The following is an 18,254-nucleotide window of genomic DNA, read 5'->3' on the forward strand; positions in this document are numbered from 1 at the left end:
GGTGGGAGTCACTCTGGAGGACTACGGCATGATTTCTGGTCTGCCGTGTGGGACCGAGGAGGTGGAGTGGCCGGAGACTGCTATGAGGGTGGACTCGGTCGAGGCGAGGAGGTTGATCGGCTGGAACTTGTCGCCGAAGGCTGTCACAGTGCCGGGTTTGGTGCCCAGCTCCTACGTTCGAGACTACTTTGGGGGAAAGATCCCGGCGCTGGTGACGATTGACGGGAGGGAGACGACTCCTCCTCCCTGTACAACTGAGTAGAGGGCTCGTTTGTGGCTCTGGTGGTTTCTGTCTTCGATTTACCTCGGAGACAAGGGCAAGAGGCTGTCGACGAAGCTTCTTCCCTTCCTTTCTGACCTGAGTTCCCTAAGGCGTTGGGACTGGGTCACTGCTGGTTTTGCGGTCCTCATCCGATTCATGAGGGTCATGGTTCGTCCGGAGTTAATGGAGAAGGGGACTTCTCCTGGTGCTGTCGGGCCTGGACTACTGCTGGAGGTATGAACCTTCCTTTAGACCGAAATCAATTCCTCTCTTTATCAAATCACGAATGATCGTCATTGACTATCTTGCTTTACAGGCGTGGGTGTACTCCTACTTCCCGGGCCTCGCGCCCAAGAGGACGGAGCCGCTGGAGAAGGCCTATCCCGTGGTGAAGGATTGGGTGATGTGCAGGACGAAGAGCAAGCGTTCTTCTCACGGTGTCTACCGGCGGGATGTGAACGCTCTTCAGCTGGACAGCGTAAGTATCCTACTTATATTCATTTGCTTTTATATTGTCTTTTAATTGATCATAGGAATGATCCTTGTTTATCTTTTCACAGTGGGTGTCCAGACCTTGGGCGGAGTACGCTGGAGCGCCTCCTTTCGTAGCTGAGGTCCTTCGACCCAGGAGCTCGAGCCGATTGCTGTTGAGGACGTCGATGGGTCCTGTGTGGTACTTGGGCGAGCGATTGGCTCGTCAGTGCTCTCGGGACGTGTTGACGGTTCCCGTCGATCCTCCCAGGACGATGTTTAGAGAGCCTTCTGAGGCAGAGAGGGAGGCGGACTTGGCTGGCACTAGTGGTGACGCCCTTCTTCTTCCTGGTGAGGACTACTCGGCGTTCCTTTACGGGAGGTTGGCGTACTGGCCGGTAGTGGTGAGCATCTTTTACTCTTCCTCTTGATTTTCAAAACTACGATGAAAGATCATCGGTTAATGAGAAATATTTGACTTTGCAGGAGGTCGAGGCGGCGGGCATCGAGCCCCCAGAGTACCCCGAGACCCTCGAGTACACTGACGCGACCGGGAGGACGACGATCTCCGAGCTGCGTGACTTTGACGGATGCTGGCCTGGACGACTGACAGCATCTGATTCGGAGGGTGATCCTCTAACTTTGCATAACTTTTGGTGTAAGAACACATTTGATTGAGTTTGTTCGATTGTTGAGAACTTCTTTTTGAAAACGCAGGTTGCGCCGTCTCGGTTTGTGGCGTTGTGGAGGGTGGCAACCGGCTGCGAGCTACTGCCGTCGAGGCACTTGTCGGCGGTCGAGGCCTTCAGGTATGAACCCTGTGCCTGTTTCATTTTTGATTTTTAATTTTCCGACTTTACTTGAAACGATTGACATGAGCCATTTTATTGTTGTTTACAGGGTGACCGCGAGCTGGAGCGAGAGTTGACCCAGTCTCGGGAGGAGACAGCTCGCTTGTTGAGGGAGCTCGAGGTTCGGGACGCTGAGATTGCCGTTCTTGCGGCAAGAGTTGCAGAGTTGGAGGGCGACCAGCAGTTGTTTTGTGTAGCTTTTGTAGACTTGCACATTTGGACATTGATTTTGGACATTTTTGGACTTTGTTTGGGGCGAGAGCCCCCAGTTTGTTGTACATTTCCCTTGTTTGGTGTATATAAGATGGCTTGAGAGCCTTTGCTGCTGGGTTGTGTTGCTTGTATCTGCAGGTTAGCTTTGAACAGGTTTGGTAGATGACGGTTTACGCAGTCATGGTGCCGGAATTTACATAGAAAATCACGCAAAACATACATTTGTATATACATATGGCCTTAATTAGCGCAAAACGAGTGACTCAAAAGATGCAAAAATGCAAAAAAAAAAAATGCAAAAAATTTGCCGGAAATGACCGGACGGTAGGGAGGGTTACCCCTAAAAAAGAAAAAAAATAGAAACCTATAAGTTAGAAATGTAGAAGTGAAATTAAGAAATCGAATTTAATATATAAATGTTGAAATTCGGTAAATTGAAAATTATTTTCTAAAATAAATGAATTAAATGAGAAATGTAAAGTTAAAATGAATTAAAACGAAAATTATTTCCTAAAACGATGAATTAAAATGAAAATTATTTCCTAAAATGAAAATATACAAGTGTGGTAAAATGGCGAAAATGTCGATGTCGCCTCGAAATGCGTGCCCGCGAAATTAGGAAACCTGAAACATGATAATCTTCACGTATTTACCAAAATAATAACCCGTAGGAATAGGAAATTATTCGTCATGGAATTAGGAAAGATCCAACGCGGAAAATCACAGAAGTGAAGCTCAGGAAGAGGCGCAGCATGAGCTGCGTCTCTTTGAAAAGAGGCGCGGCAGTCTTTACTGTTCCCAAGGTGTTGTTCGACGGATTTTGGAAACAGAAATTAGTATAAATAGAAACGTCGATGGAGCTTTTATTCACACAAATCTTCCGTCTCTGCTTCGTCTAATTACATAAAATTCTCAAAATAATTTTTTTTCATCATGAATACTTTGGAGATTCGTTTGAAGGAATGGACCAACGAATTTTTGAACATGGAGAAACATGATATGGGTTCTTATAATTCTGGATCATTCTTGAGTTTAAAACTCATAAAGGTTGTTAAACCGTTCTTGGATGCTTCTCTTGACTATTGGGAACCGAATTACCATGTTTTTGCGTTCCCTGGAGGTGATATTTGCCCATTTCCTGAAGAAATTGCCGCTATTGGTGGGTGGGATCCCGAACACTTGCCTGCCATTCCTTCTACTTCGCAAGGGTACAAGAGCAAATTTAGAGACTTGCTTGGGTTGACTAGACTTGAGGTGGACCGTCTAGTTACCTCGAAAGGCGTGAGAATGCTGGACTTCATTGACCGATTTATCAACAGGGCCGACCCCACCGTTTCTCATGTTGCTAGGCGGAGGGCATTTGGCTTTTGCTTATTGCATGTGTATGTCTTCCAAGGGCATGTTGATGAAGACTTGAGAGGTGATCCCCGTCTTCTGGGCCTTGTTAAGCAAATGGAGCTGCGTAGGAGCCCAGCTTGCTTATGCTTAGGAGAGATTCTTTTGGGCTTGGATAATAGGAAATCCAACCGTGATCTACCGTATTTGGGAAGCCCCGTCATTCTGCAGGTAAAAGACATTTTTTTTTTCGTTTTTTTGTTTCGTTTCTTTTTGTTTCGTTTTTTTCGTTTTTTTTTTTTTTTTTTTTTTTTTTTTTTTCCGTTTTGATGTCTAATACCCGCTTTTGGTAGGTTTGGCTTATGGAACGGCTCCGATTGATCGAGCCCCCAGTTCATGTTCTTGCTTATCATGCCCGCTCGATTGCGATGAGGACGAGGTTGTATATGGTGGACTTCACTCGGGTCTGTGATTACTGGAAGAATAAGCTGAAGAGTGAGGATGGTCCCTTGATTAGGTGGGTCGTACCGTGGTGGCACCTCAAATCTGTCACTGGAGTGTCTTCTTTGGATCCTACTCGGTCCGTGCGCATTCATGGCTTGGAATTTATGGTGTGCATCTTCCCGGAAAGGCTGATGAGACAAATGGGACTAAAACAGACAATCCCGAAGCTTGATACTGTCCCGCAGACTGCTGTGGCGCTTACTACAGAGAACCGAAGAGAGTGGGCCATTAAATGGGCTCAAAGAAATGTATGGTTCTTGAATTCTTCTGCTAATGCTTTGTGGGTGTCGGATTCTTATCTGCGATGGAGGAAAGCTACTACTCCGGAAGAGCGCGAGAGATTAAGGAAGCGCGAGCCCGTTGACTACAAGGTGCGCGAGGTGGAGAAAGAGAAAGAGAAGCATCTGACCGAGAGAGAGGAGGAAGCCGGGTTTCAAGTTGTTCATCCTTCAAAGAAACCGAAGACTACTCCTGTCGTGGAGATGGTGATTGGCAAGAACGGGAAGTCTAGGCCTCGAGAAAGACCGTTGGTGATTAGGTCTGAAGTGGCGCAAGAGCGTCCGGCTCGAGGTCGCGACAAGAAGTATGACAAAAATGACAAGGGCAAAGGGAAGTTGGAGGAATAGCCCAAGTCTTTATTTATTATTATTATTATTATTATTATTATTATTATTATTATTATTATTATTATTATTATTATTATTATTATTATTATTATTATTATTATTATTATTATTATTATTATTATTATTATTATTATTATTATTATTATTATTATTATTATTATTATTATTATTATTGTTGTTGTAATAAGAAGGTGGGGTTTTTAGAATCCTAGCCTATTTTATTTTTATTATGTAGCGTATTATTACTATTAGAAATTGAATGAAATAAAAAAAGGTTAAATGGTTATGAAACCGTTGTGATTTTCTACTTATTATTCTTGTCGAATTCCAAATGCAATGCAAATGTCCTTCTATTCACATTTTAAAATAAATGGGTTGTATCCTGTGAAGGATTGCCTACGTATTCATTTAGAAAATGAAATCAAACCCTTGCGCGTAGTTCGAGTAAATGTAAAAGAATAATTATTCTAAGCAAGAGCTTTTAATGAACTTAGAAAATAAGCATGAGCTTTTGCATACTCTGAAGGTGCAATTTAGTTTATTTGATGATATGAGGATGACAAATTGTCGAAATGCAAGAGCAAAGTGACATTAGCTTATTTCAGCTTGGCCAGGGGCCGTTTATTTAGTGCCACAAGAGCGACACGTGAGGTTACGCGAGGCGCGTTTTTGTTCCTATTCTAGGCATAGTACCGTTTTAGTTGGTCAAGGTTTGTTGGGTTGGAAAACTCATTCCCGTCTAGGTCTGTGATTCTAACCGCACCCCCTAGAAGTATGGACTTGACTAGAAATGGTCCGGCCCAATTAGGTTTGAATTTTCCTCGTGGGTCGACAGGTAAAAGAGCTCTAACCGATTTGAGTACTAAGGCTTCTTCCTTGATGTTTCTTGGCCTAACCCTTTTGTTGCAAGCTTGTTTGATACGTGCTTGATATGTTTGGACATTATGCAAGGCGCGTAGCCTACGTTCATCTAGGAGGATGAGTTCTTCATATCTATCCCTCTTCCAATCGGCTTCCGGGATTTGACTTTCGAGTAAAATACGCAAGGATGGTATTTCTAGCTCGACTGGTTGTACAACTTCCATGCCGTAGGTCAAATAGAAAGGAGTAGCCCCGGTGGGCATCCTAACAGATGTACGATATCCCCACAAGGCGAAGGGTATCTTGCTCGGCCAATCTCTATAGTTGTCAATCATTTTCTTGAGAATCGTGACAACATTCTTGTTTGCCGCCTCTACTGCGCCGTTAGTCTGTGGTCTATATGGCGAAGAGTGGTGATGCCTAATCTTGTATTTGGCTAGCAATTGCTCGGTCTCAGCTTGGAAATGTGATCCGTTATCGCTAATGATCTCGTGTGGGCAACCATATCGACAGATGATATTGTTTTGTATGAACTTTGCCACATTTTTAGCTGTAAGACTAGTGTAGGAAGCCGCTTCTACCCATTTGGTGAAATAGTCAATTGCTACTAGAATGAAACAGTGACCTCCGTTCCCGGCCGGGGTTATCTTCCCGATTATGTCAATTCCCCAAGCAGAAAATGGCCAGGGAGACGTCATTGTATAGAGCAATGAAGGAGGGACATGTTGTACATTCCCGAAGATTTGGCAATTGTGGCAATGCCTTACGTATTTGATGCAATCGGATTCCATCATGGTCCAATAATACCCCAAACGTGTGATTTTCTTTGCCATCATGGGCCCACTCATGTGAGGACCGCATTCTCCGTCGTGGACTTCTTCCATCACCTTTCGCGCCTGTGAATGATCAACGTAGGATTACACCAAGAGGTGTTCTTTTGTATAATTCTCCTTGCATGAGAACGTATTGGGAAGCGAGTAGGCGTATAGCACGTTGTCCCCTCTTGTCCATATCGGGTGGATAGGTACCATTGAGCTTAAAATTCAGGATTGCTTGGAACCAGGGTTCCTGCGCGATCTCTTCTTCATCGGTGATTTGGTGGACATAAGCCGGCTCTAACCGTCGTTCGATGCACAAAGGCATTTCCACCATGTGATCTGGCATATTAATCAAAGATGCAAGTTTCGCAAGAGCGTCTGCAAATTGATTTTCTTCCCGAGGTAGGTGTAGGTAGGTTACGTGATCAAAGAATTGAGCGACTTGGTCTATTCTAGCCTGATAAGGTGCGAGGCTTTCGCTTCGAATTTTCCAAGATCCTGTAACTTGGTTGATGATCAGTGATGAATCCCCATGTACTTGGAGGTTTTTAATGCCTAAGCTCACTGCCGCTTGTAGTCCAATGAGACAAGCTTCGTATTCTGCAGCGTTGTTTGTCACCTTGAAGTCGAGTTTGACAGCAATTGGTGTATGCGCGCCTTCAGGAGAAATGAGCAACACTCCTATTCCAAATCCTCTCAAGTTTGATGCTCCATCAAAGTAAAGGTCCCAGGAATCTACATCAGTTTGGAGTATATCCTCGTCTGGAAATGACCAAGTGTCTATCGTTTGTGCGTCATTGATGGGATTTTCTGCGAAGAACTCGGCGACGGCGCGTTCTTTAATAACTTTCAGTGGCACGTACTTGAGGTCGAATTCTGAGAGCATCAGGGTCCATCTTGCTAGGCGTCCGTTGAGGACGGGTTTCTCGAAGAGGTATTTGACTGGATCCATTTTGGAGTATATTTTGACGGAGTAGCTAAGCATGTAATGGCGTAGCTTCTTCGTTGCCCACACAAGAGCGAGGCATGTCTTTTCGAGTTGTGAATATTTGCACTCGTACTCCAGGAACTTCTTACTAAGGTAGTAGATAGCCCTTTCTTCACTTCCTACAGTTTGAGCCAACATGGCGCCCATGGTCAATTTTTTGCCATCGTGAGATATAAACCAAGAGGTTGATCTCGTTGTGGTGGCATGAGCACTGGTGGTTTAGCCAATATCTCTTTGATTCGGTCAAACGCCTTCTGACAATCATCGTCCCACATGGTGTGGTCTGTTTTCTTGAGTTTCTTGAAGATAGGCTCACAAATCATTGTAAGTTTCTATATGAATAGACTTATATACTGCACCTTTCCCAGGAATCCTCTGACTTCTTTTTCTGTTTGAGGTTGTGGCATTTCGATCAGAGCTGTGATTTTGGAAGGATCTATTTCTATACCTCTTTGACTAACGACGTATCCCATGAGTTTGCCAGATGTTACCCCGAATGTGCATTTCTGAGGATTGAGCCTCATGTTGTACTTTCGTAGCCTTGCGAAGAACTTGTGAAGGTTCGCAATATGCCCCTCTCTTTCCTTGGATTTGACAATCATGTCATCTACGTATACCTCAACTTCTTTGTGCATCATGTCATGTAAGAGTGTAGTTGCGGTGCGTTGATATGTAGCTCCGGCGTTGATCAAACCAAACGGCATGACCGTATAGCAATAGGTTCCCCATTGAGTGACGAAGGCGGTCTTATGCATATCTTCCATGGCCATTTTGATTTGATTATAACCCGCATATCCATCCATAAAGGATAGTAACGCGTGGTCAGCAGTGTTGTCCACCAATATGTCGATGTGAGGTAGAGGGAAGTCATCTTTTGGACTTGCTTTGTTCAAGTCCCTAAAGTCAACACAAACGCGGATTCTCCCATCCTTTTTGGGCACAGGTACTATGTTGGCTACTCAGTCAGAATACTCGGAAACTTTGATGAACCCGGCTTTGAATTGTTTGTCAACTTCTTCCTTAATCTTGAGAGCCCATTCTGTCCTCATTCGTCGAAGCTTCTGTTTCACAGGTTTGAAACCTGGCTTAATCGGAATTCTATGTTCAGCGATATCCCTATCGATCCCTGGCATGTCTTTGTAGGACCAAGCGAAAACGTCTTTGAATTCGTTTAGGAGGTTTATGAAATCGGCCCTTTCGGTAGAGCTCAAGGTAGTCCCTATCCTAAGTTCTTGGGGTTCTAGTTTGGTTCCTACATTGATGGGTTCGGTGTCCTCTATTACTGGTCCCCCTTCCCCTTCTTGTAGTATTTCCTTGGCTATGTAGGGAGGTATTTCGATCGAGTCTGGGTCTTGGTCATCCTCAGTATCATCGTAAACAGAATTGCACTCAAGATAACACAAAGAGTAAGCAGAACCTGATTTATTCATATTAAAATTTGAGTAAAGTTGAAACAAAGAAGCCAACTGATCCATGGTCAGTGGCGGCAAAGGGACAGTGGTTGGGGCATTTCCCGAACTACTGTGACTACTCGAGGCTAAGCTAGGAGAAACAAAGGGAGTGGGGATGACGACAGGAGGAGACTCTCTAATGACTTCTCTAGACTCCGACTCTGACTCCGACTCGAACTCATCGTCTTCTGGTTCTCCTTTGAACATCTCTCCTTCTCCAGTGGTGAGCTTGAAGAGTCTTCCTTGATTGTTGGTCCACTTGATTGATTTTCTCCATCCTTTCTGGTTGTCTTGCGTTGTTTCTGTGATTAACGCGGTGGGGTTGAAGCGATCATCTTGAAGTATCATGGTAATGATCTCATCTGTGCCCCGACAAATCGATCTTCTCCAAACAATAGGCTAACGGCTTGTTCGTCTAAGCAAGGTGCTTGACGGGTTTTGACGGTAGGAACCGTTTCTGGAGGGATAAAGTAGCAATCGTGAAAGATCTCGATTCCGGCTAGCTTCCTCTCGAGATAATGCCAAGGCTCGGGAAATCCGTGAAAGAGTTCTAGACTTCCTTCTTGAACAAAATACCCATTTAAAGTAGGGAGATAGGGTCTCATTTGGACTCCTACATGCTTACGGTTTTGGACTTGGGCAAGCATTTCGAGAACTTCTTCTTTAGTGGGTTTGTACCCTAGTCCAAGTGGTATTCTCTTTGAGTTGCCTTCCTTGTATGGTGCGAAGGTGTTTCTTCGGGTAGGGTTCAAAGGCATTCCAGGGAAGTATCCCTGGGTTTTGAGCATGTGGTTGACCACCAAGTTGGAGTAGGGATCATAGTATAAGGGTGCCAACTCACTTTCTATGACACTTACACTTTGGAAGCCCCCAAGTTCGTATATGGGATCTGCAAGGACTTGATTGTTCGACTGTTTTTCGATTATTGCCTTGATGGGTGACGAAGTGATCGTCACTACTTTGCCATTTAGTGGGATCTTGATCTTTTGATGAAGGGTGGATGTTACTGTTTTGGAAGCGTGAATCCACGGCCTTCCCAGAAGTATGTTGAAGGAAGCTTCAATGTCCACTATTTGGAAGTTAACCTTTCGTTCAATTGGCCCTGTGGCTATGGTTAGGTTAACAAGTCCTACCACCTTTCATCGTGTACCATCAGATGCACGCACACCTTGGTTGGTAGGGGTCCAATCCGACTCTTTCATGCCTAGCTTGTATGCCGTTTTGAGGGGTATGACGTTGACCGCGAAGCCATCATCTACCAAGGTCATTTGCACGTTCTTCTTTAGACAAATGACAGTGATGTAAAGAGCTAAATTGTGACTAGCGCCAAAAGGTGGCAAATCTTCGTCTGAGAAAGTAATAGGATTACTTAGCTTCGGTGATTCTTGGAAGACCAAGTTGACTACATCTTCAGGTGTCGAGTTATGTGCTACATTTAGTTTGGCCAAAGCTTGCAGTAAAGCTTGGCGATGTGGGAACGAGCTTGCAACTAATTGCCAGACTGAAAGATCAGCCTTCGTCTTCTGTAATTGCTTGAGCAAATGGTCAGTGGAGTCCTCTTCGTTATCATTTGGTGTGACAACGTTGGTTGGACCGTTTTGAGTAGTGCTTTGATATGGACGACCCGAATGAGTTAGGTGGTCCACATCTTGGTCTTCACCATTTTGGACTATTTCCTTGACTAGGGAGTTTTCAATGAGATACTCGTCCTCAACATCATCGGCCCAAACTCTATTGATTGCAGTTACTCTCTCATTCTCATGATTTCATCTTCTAGTCGTATGATTTGGTCAACTAGTTTATCTACCATGGCGACTACTTCTTGCATAGTAGTGTTTTGAGAGAATATTAGTGGCACATGTTCTTTGGGTGTTGCGTTGGGATCGCGTAAAGTTGTCACCATATTTTCTAATTCCCAAACTTGCCCATCTACACTCCTTGCCCATGTGATGAAGTCGGAAATGGTAGGGGAGATAGTAGAGTAGAACCCTTCATTCTCGATTGCATAGATTTCATTTTCGATTGGAGAAATGAGGTGTGAGCGATCTAAGGTAGATTCATCACTTGTAATCACTAGAACTCCAAGAGGATTATGAGTGTTGTTGGGTTTACCTCCCGGTGGTATTGGCAGTCGACCATCTTCAATCATGTCTTGAAGCACGTTTTTCAACTTGTAGCATTTTTCTGTGTCGTGCCCCTTGCCCCTATGGTATTCACAGTACGAGTTCTCGTCCCAGAATTTGGATTTCCTTTCGGGTTCGGGAGTAGGTCCAATGGGTTGGAGTTTGCCTTGCTTCATTAACCTTTTTAGAGCGTTGGAGTAAGTGTCCCCAAGATTTGTGAATTTCCTTGGTGGGGTACTTTTCTTGGATGGCTCGAGAAGGTTAACTTCATCGGTCTTGTTAGTAGAGCCGTATGAACGACTTGTTGAACCTTGATATCCTCGACCTACCGTTTTGGACAAGAGTCCTTTACGGATGTCATCTTCAATCCTTGTCCCTAGTACGGTCAAGTCCTTCAAAGTTTTGATGTTTTGGTACCTCAAATGATTGGCATAGATGGGTTTGAGATTGTCCACAAATTTCTCCACAAGGGTAGCCTCATCCGAGCGTTCAACTAGTTGGGTACTAGTCTTCCTACACCTACTTAGGAAATCGGTGAATCCTTCTTTGTCATTTTGGGTAAGAACCTCTAGAGTGCGCATGTTTACTTGGATCTCGGCATTATCCGCATATTATTTAGAAAACTCGATTGCGGCATCTTCCCAAGTAGCGACCTTCTTGTGATCTAAGGAGTAGAACCATTGCTTCGGGATGGTGTCAAGAGATGAAGGAAAGATCCTTAAGAACATCTCGGGTTTGATGCCTTTGATAGACATGTAATCCTTGAAAGCACGGATGTGGTTCAAAGGGTTCTCGTGCCCCTTGAATTTAGGGATATCCGTCATATTGAAGTTGGTTGGCAATTTGGAATTGACGGCCTCATACTTGCGATTGTTCTCCCTATAAATGTCATCCCCCTTAAGGTACATCAATTGCTCCTCTAAGTATTGGAGTCTTTTCTCAGCTACAGTCATCCAAAAGAGAGGATTTTCATCCTTGGATTCATTATCGGAGTCACCTAGTACTTCACTTTCATGAGGAGGCAACCTTCCCTCTACGGCATAGATACGGCTCTCGATGAGCTCAAGGCGGTCATAGACTTGGTCTTGGGTAACTTGCATTTGGGCTAGCGCGGCTAGGATTCGATCATTACCATCTTGAAGTTGGTGGAGGTTTGTTTCGCTGGATCCAGGCATCTTGAAAACTGGATAAGAGATCGGCGACGAATCAAAACACGATCGACCATTCTAACACACTTGCTAAAAGAAGAAATGTTTTGACTCGTGAAGTGGGTGTGTGCCACTTGTGTTGAGTGAGCTTTGAAGAAAGACAAGGTTTTTGAAAATGTGTGTCCTAGTCAACTATAGTGTAGTTGTAAGAGTGGACTCAAAGTGAGGTTTTGAAATGGGCTTGTGGCCCGAATTTTTTCACGACAAACGGACAGAGTTTTGACTGGATTTTGCGCTAATTGAAGGCCTATTTCGAAATTTTGATTAAGAAAAGGGTTTTGATTTTTGAAAAATCGTCATGGTTTTGTTTAGAAATGGTGATCACGTAAGGTACAAACATTTATACAAGCATTATAACGGGATGCTGAGTGCATTTAAAAGGGTTTTGGTTTAAAGGGAGGGTTGCCATACCGAACCATCAAACCCGAAGTCTGTGGAGAGGCTCGTACCAAACAAGAGTAAGGCCGATTCCTAGTCCATTTCCTCAAGTAGTGAAGGCCCTTGATACAAACAAGAGTAAGCATCATGGTATGGATGACGTCAATCGCTATCCATCCTTAGGCCCAAATAAGAATTAGGACCGTTTAGACGGGACGATTGGTCGAATGGGTTGGGTTGGGCCTAGGAAGGCCGAATAAAACGATCTAGGAAGACCGAGTTATGAAAACCGACAATTGTCTTGTACAAACTATTCCTTAACCTTGTTCAAGTTTCACCCTTGCTACACGTAAGTGTATTATCCCCAGCGGAGTCGCCAAACTGTGGACAGCGGGGGGCCCACGGGGGCGCTTGGGAGAGAAGAGGAACAAGCGTTTTCATTTTTGTATGGAGTCGCCACCAATTTTTATGGGAAATTGGAACCGTTCGAATACCTCGTGTCATGTCAAGACACAAAGTAGTGACATGAACACTAAGCAATCGTTACCCTTAGCATTCTATGTCTAGAATGACTCTTGTGGATGCCAATGAACACGGGTGTTCACAGATATCTGGAGTAAGGGGTGAGGGTACGTATTAGGAAGCTCTTTTGATCGAACACCTAATCCCGCCCGCCTCGATAGCGGCCTCTACTAATGATTAGGGAAGTTATTCGTACTTGATATATCGTCGGCTATATGCATGCAATGCAACATCCAAGTTTTACTCCTAGCATGTGAGAATTAATACTAAATCGGTGGACAATTAATTTAGCAAACAATTAGGTTGAATTAAGGATTTAATGCCCAATTACATGTGAAAACATCCAAGCAATAAAAGAAATACAATAATTATAAATTACAATAATGAAAATTACAATGATTACAACAGATTAGGCGATTTATGTCGAAAATACCTTTAAAACGGAAAATTTGAGAAAACGAATAAAAGAAATAAATAACGAACAGATCAGGAGGTGATAATACGATTAATAGTTAATTATACGTAAGCTAGAAAAACTAAGTCAAGCAACAAACGGAGTTCAGGGACAGAATTCTACCCGGAACAGGCGCAGCAGAGCTGCGTCTCTTGGAATAGGCGCAGCAGTTGCTGCGTCTGTTCCTGACCTGAATTCTGGCTGTGAAGCCGGAATTGCGTGTTGTTAATACTCGTTGGTGAATTTAAAGATCGATTAAATTATTTACTCGGATGAAAGTGATTAATGGGTTATTTACATGTGATTGATGGTCATAAAAACAATAAAACATGGATGAGACAGATGCAAACGAATTAATTATATGAACGAATGATTTAATAATGACATGGGTGAATGAAGTAGACTAAGCATGATGAATTAAAGACAAATTAATGACGAATATGACAATAGACAGATGCAAATTTATCAAAGGTCGAATTCCAGAAACTCAATATGAACAAATCGAATTTCTACAACCCGGATTGAATTTAATGACGAAAACCCGCAAATATTGGATTATAAGGGATTTAAGTCGAATTTATGATAAATTAAACGTGTTAATGATGATGATTAATATACATGTGAAATTGATATGAGTATTGTATCAAAGAATTAACAAGAACGAATGAAAACAAGCAAAAGACGAACGAATTACAGAGGACGAAGGAAGAAGAAAGGAAGCAGGAACTGCGGCAGCCTCACGAAGAGGCGCAGCAGGTACTGCGCTCCTTCGAAGAGGTGAAACAGTTGCTGCGTCCTTTCTCGACGGTTTGTCTTCTGGAAATCCGTAAAAAAAGAGGTTTTGAACACGGTTTTAGAAATCGGTTTTAATTGGTATTTTCGACATAAACCTTACAATTGTGATACAATAATTAAAATACAATTAATAAAAGAGAGATTATACACCCTCAGACTTACATGTTGACGAAACGAGAAGGACTAAGATATCGATTAGTGATGCTCGACGCGAATGCAAAGAAAGTGCCCTCGTAAGAGGAAAACGACTTTAGATTAATTAAGTTGATTGACGTGGAGTTGGTCAAATTGGTCGGTCATGCAAACGAGGCTGTTACTCAGAAGGATCCGAGCTTACGTGGTCGAATGTTCAAGCACGTAGACGCCAAAAAGTAAGAACAAAAGTCTAGAATGCAAAGGGAGAAGAGAAGGGCGGACACTCGCGTGAGAAATATGAGGAGCGAAGGCTCCTATTTATACTAATCACGTGACGGAATTAGGGTTTCGGAGACTCTTTGAAAGTGAATCTCGGAAAGATATGAAAAAGATACGAAAAATACGCAAAAAAGGACCTGGGAAGAGGCGCAGCAGGCACTGCGTCTCTTGGAAGAGGCGCAGCACCTGCTGCGTCTGTTCCCAAGTGGTTTCCTCCTGCGGAAGAAAGATTTCCGTGTTTAAGTTATGGTAGGACGGAAGTAATTCTATTTTCCTTAATATCTTATGCGAATATTACGGGAAATTGTTTACCAAAAGATAAAAATTATGAAATATGGAATAGAAATATCCGGAACATTCTAGAACATTCTGACTTGGGATTTACCGGTTATCAGAAAATGGAGACGGTTTTAGGCCCGGACTCCAAATGTACTCTAATTACTGTCAAAACGACCGTATCGGCACTTAGATGACAACTAAGAGGTAGACATTAATATTTGAGCAATCACTTGACGATAAACTTACGAACTGTCAGAAATCGTTCCGCGTAGCAAACATGCGGCCCAATCATCACCGGGTGGTTTGCGAGAGGTGCATAAATGAGGTATCTACAATAGGCTATTCATGTTGATAGAAGTGGAAATACTATGATGGAGTCATAGTCATTCACTGAACCTATTAAGTTGTTGATTACATGAAATCAATTTCTAATGTTTCCGCCATTAGAATGATCATGTATGCCAACAGACGCACATGCCATGGTGTGATATATGCTAAGAATATGATAAGTCAATAACAAGATAATTCCCATGATATGGCTTGTGAAAGCCTTAAAGAACATCCTTGAGATTCTTGAGAAGAATAAAGGATTCGTTCATATGTTTGGATGATAAACTGAGTTAGGTGTTGAAGGATTGCACAAACTTTAGTTTTCAAACTTAAAAGGATTTGTAGAAATCCTAGGATATCTTATTGATTAAGGAGTAAGAGACTAGAAAAGTGTTTTAGTTTCGCACATTGCAAATACTACAAAAGGAATCTAAGTAAATTGTGATTAAATTGTCAATATAGGGATTAAGGGTGAATCTCTCTACAAATGACTTTATCACAAGTTATGCGATAACAGTGGGAGCATCTTTCAATTTAAAGAGCCCAAGTCTAGTAAGAAGTCTAGACATATGCTTAGATAAATTCATGTCATTAGAGATGACATAGAATGGAAGGAAATAACAATTAATAAAGTTGGAATATATGGATATCGGGTATATCCACTTGCCAAGCTTGTATTGTATTTTAAATAGTGTTAATAATACACTAAAGATTATAGAATATGAAGTAGTAATAGTGTATTGACTATTCATATGTGATAATCGCATTTATCGTTTGAGTTTCATTAAATTCACCCGCTACCTTGTCGGATCCGAATGGGTTGTAGAGACAAATTGAACCCCATTAAAATGAACTGGATTGACATGGCATTCACCCCTAGTTACTTATATGAGGTGACGTCTCAAAGTGAGTAGAGTGTGATGCCATTGATGGCAAGTTCAAGTGCCATAGAGTCATATGGGATGACTAGTCGATCACATAGGCAGACTGTATGGGACACTCTGTCGGGTAGTGACCGCTTATAGAGTTCTGGTAATTCATATAGCCTGGTCGTGGCAAGAGCTACTATATTATTCTTATGAGTCAATTCTTTTGACTAGAGACTATTCGCCCAAGTTGGCACAACTTCTGATTAGTTTTGATTTATACTCTACGATTTCGTAAATGAGGTCAAACTGGGTATATTTTGGGTTATGATGGGTGGCGTGGCTAAACGAAGGGAATAGGGCGATAGGAATTGTCCCCCCTTGTCAGGGTTGTTTGAAATCTCAAGGCCACTCGAGGAGTAGTTAACTGGAAATGCGTGGCCACGCTCGGAAGGTATCTATGATAGATAATTCCGGTCAGACAGTTAATCTCCAGATCGAGAAAACCACTCAAGATATGATCAAGTGTAAAGACGACTGCAAGACACCTTGCATTGAGTGGGAGATTGTAATAGACAAGAGAATTGGTGACGCACACTTGTCTCGGACAAGTGGGAGATTGTTGGGAAATGTGTCCTCAACAATAGTGCGATCACATGATTTAATATCATAATTAAATCATGTGATCGCACTATTGTTGAGGACACATTTCCCAACAATCTCCCACTTGTCCGAGACAAGTGTGCGTCACCAATTCTCTTAAAGCTGTCCTTACTCAGATGCATGTGTATTGGGCTAGGATTTTCCTGTTACCAAAAGGAGTGCTTCACAAGGTGGAGAGTATCTGCAGAAATTATTTATGGGCAGGGACTGCAGAGTATAAGCATTCTCCTCCTGTGGCTTGGGAGACCTGCTGCTTACCCAAGGAGCAAGGTGGATTGGGTATTGTTAATTGTCATCTGTGGAATGCTGCTCTTATTGGCAAATATGCGTGGTGGATTCATAGTAAAAAGGAGAGTCTCTGGGTTCAGTGGGTTCATCACATCTATATAAAGCAATGTGATTGGTGGTTATATGAGCCTTCTCAGAATTCCAGCTGGACGTGGAGACAAATCTGTAAGATTAAGGATTTACTTAAGCCTGGTTTTTTGAATGGTGCGTGGGATGGCAACTACACTATTCAGAAGGGTTATACCTGGCTTCTTGGTCCATATCAGAAGAAGGATTGGGCTCCTATGGTTTGGAATAGAGTTTGTGTGCCCAAGCATAATTTCAGTACTTGGATTTTTGTTCAGCAGCGGTTCTTAACTCAAGATAGGATGAATAAGTTTGGTATTTGTACTGTTGGACTGTGCTACTTGTGTGGGATGCAAATGGAAACTCACAGGCACCTGTTTTTTGAATGCCCATTTAGCTTGCAGTGCATGCTGCTACTGCAAGCATGGTTACAGATCCAGTGGCAGGGAGATATGGTGGCTTGGCTCATTCGGTGGAGATGTTGTTCTTTGCTGAAAAAGCAGGTGGTTATGGCAGCAATATCAGGTCTCATTTACCACATTTGGGAATGTAGGAACAAGTGTAGAGTGGAGCTGTACATTTCGCAACCAATTTGTGTTGTTAAGAATGTTCAGAAGCTGGTTACTTGTAGAGTGAACAGAGGAGATTTTGGTAAGGGGAGGTTGAAGTGTATGGCTTGGCTACAAAAAATCAATGTAATAGATTAAGAAGCTTAGCTTGATTGTAGGTTGGAAAGATGTATGGTGGATTATGATTGATTTTAATGATATTCACATTTTCACCAAAAAAAAAAAATATCATAATTAAATCTCATACTAAGAATACGTGAGGGATGATTCTTTATATAGTCGACTGATCGTCATTTATCGGTAATGATTGGCTAACTAGAGTTTGACATTCTTTGCCGTGTGACGGTGATGGTCATTGATCCCTTTAGGTCACACCTATAGGATGAGGCCCAAATAGATATTTAATTAATTGTATGCGATACAGATTAGTTAATTCCTTAATTATGGGAGTGCAATTTTACGTCTTATTGTAATGTGATTAAATAAGATTTAATTTAGTAATTAAGTGTTAAATTACTAAATTAGTTGAGGTATTATATAAGTTTAGAGGTAGAGGTAATTAGTTATTTAAAGTTACAAGAAGTTGTAATTTTAACTAACTAGTAATTATGGGGCCCATTATATGTTGATATAATGGTAGTATACTACTCAAAAAGTGGAGTGTATATTATATTATTAATTGTAATATTTAAGTGTTAAATGATTACATTTATAATTAATTATGTAAGATAGTTAAACATATGACTTATAAGCATTTGTGGGACAAATGACAAAAGGCAAAAATGGACCAAAATGGGTCCATATTTTCGGCCAAATAAAGAGAACAAAAGATGCTCTTTTGTCTTTTGTTTGTGTTGATTAAAGTGTGATTGTGACACATCACACAAGCTTTATTCATACTACATCTTACACATATGTT

At 42.3% G+C, this 18,254-nt stretch overlaps 1 protein-coding gene across 1 annotated transcript; it reads left to right on the forward strand.

Annotated features, from left to right (window-relative positions):
* Positions 1 to 16,528: 16,528 nt before the first annotated feature.
* Positions 16,529 to 17,473, forward strand: LOC141588146 (uncharacterized). Its single transcript, XM_074409600.1, has one exon. The coding sequence runs from the start codon at positions 16,529 to 16,531 to the stop codon at positions 17,471 to 17,473; it is 945 nt and encodes a 314-aa protein (XP_074265701.1).
* The last annotated feature ends 781 nt before the right edge of the window (positions 17,474 to 18,254 follow it).

The sequence above is a fragment of the Silene latifolia genome, chromosome 6, assembly GCF_048544455.1.
Source record: "Silene latifolia isolate original U9 population chromosome 6, ASM4854445v1, whole genome shotgun sequence".
Lineage (NCBI taxonomy): Eukaryota > Viridiplantae > Streptophyta > Magnoliopsida > Caryophyllales > Caryophyllaceae > Silene > Silene latifolia.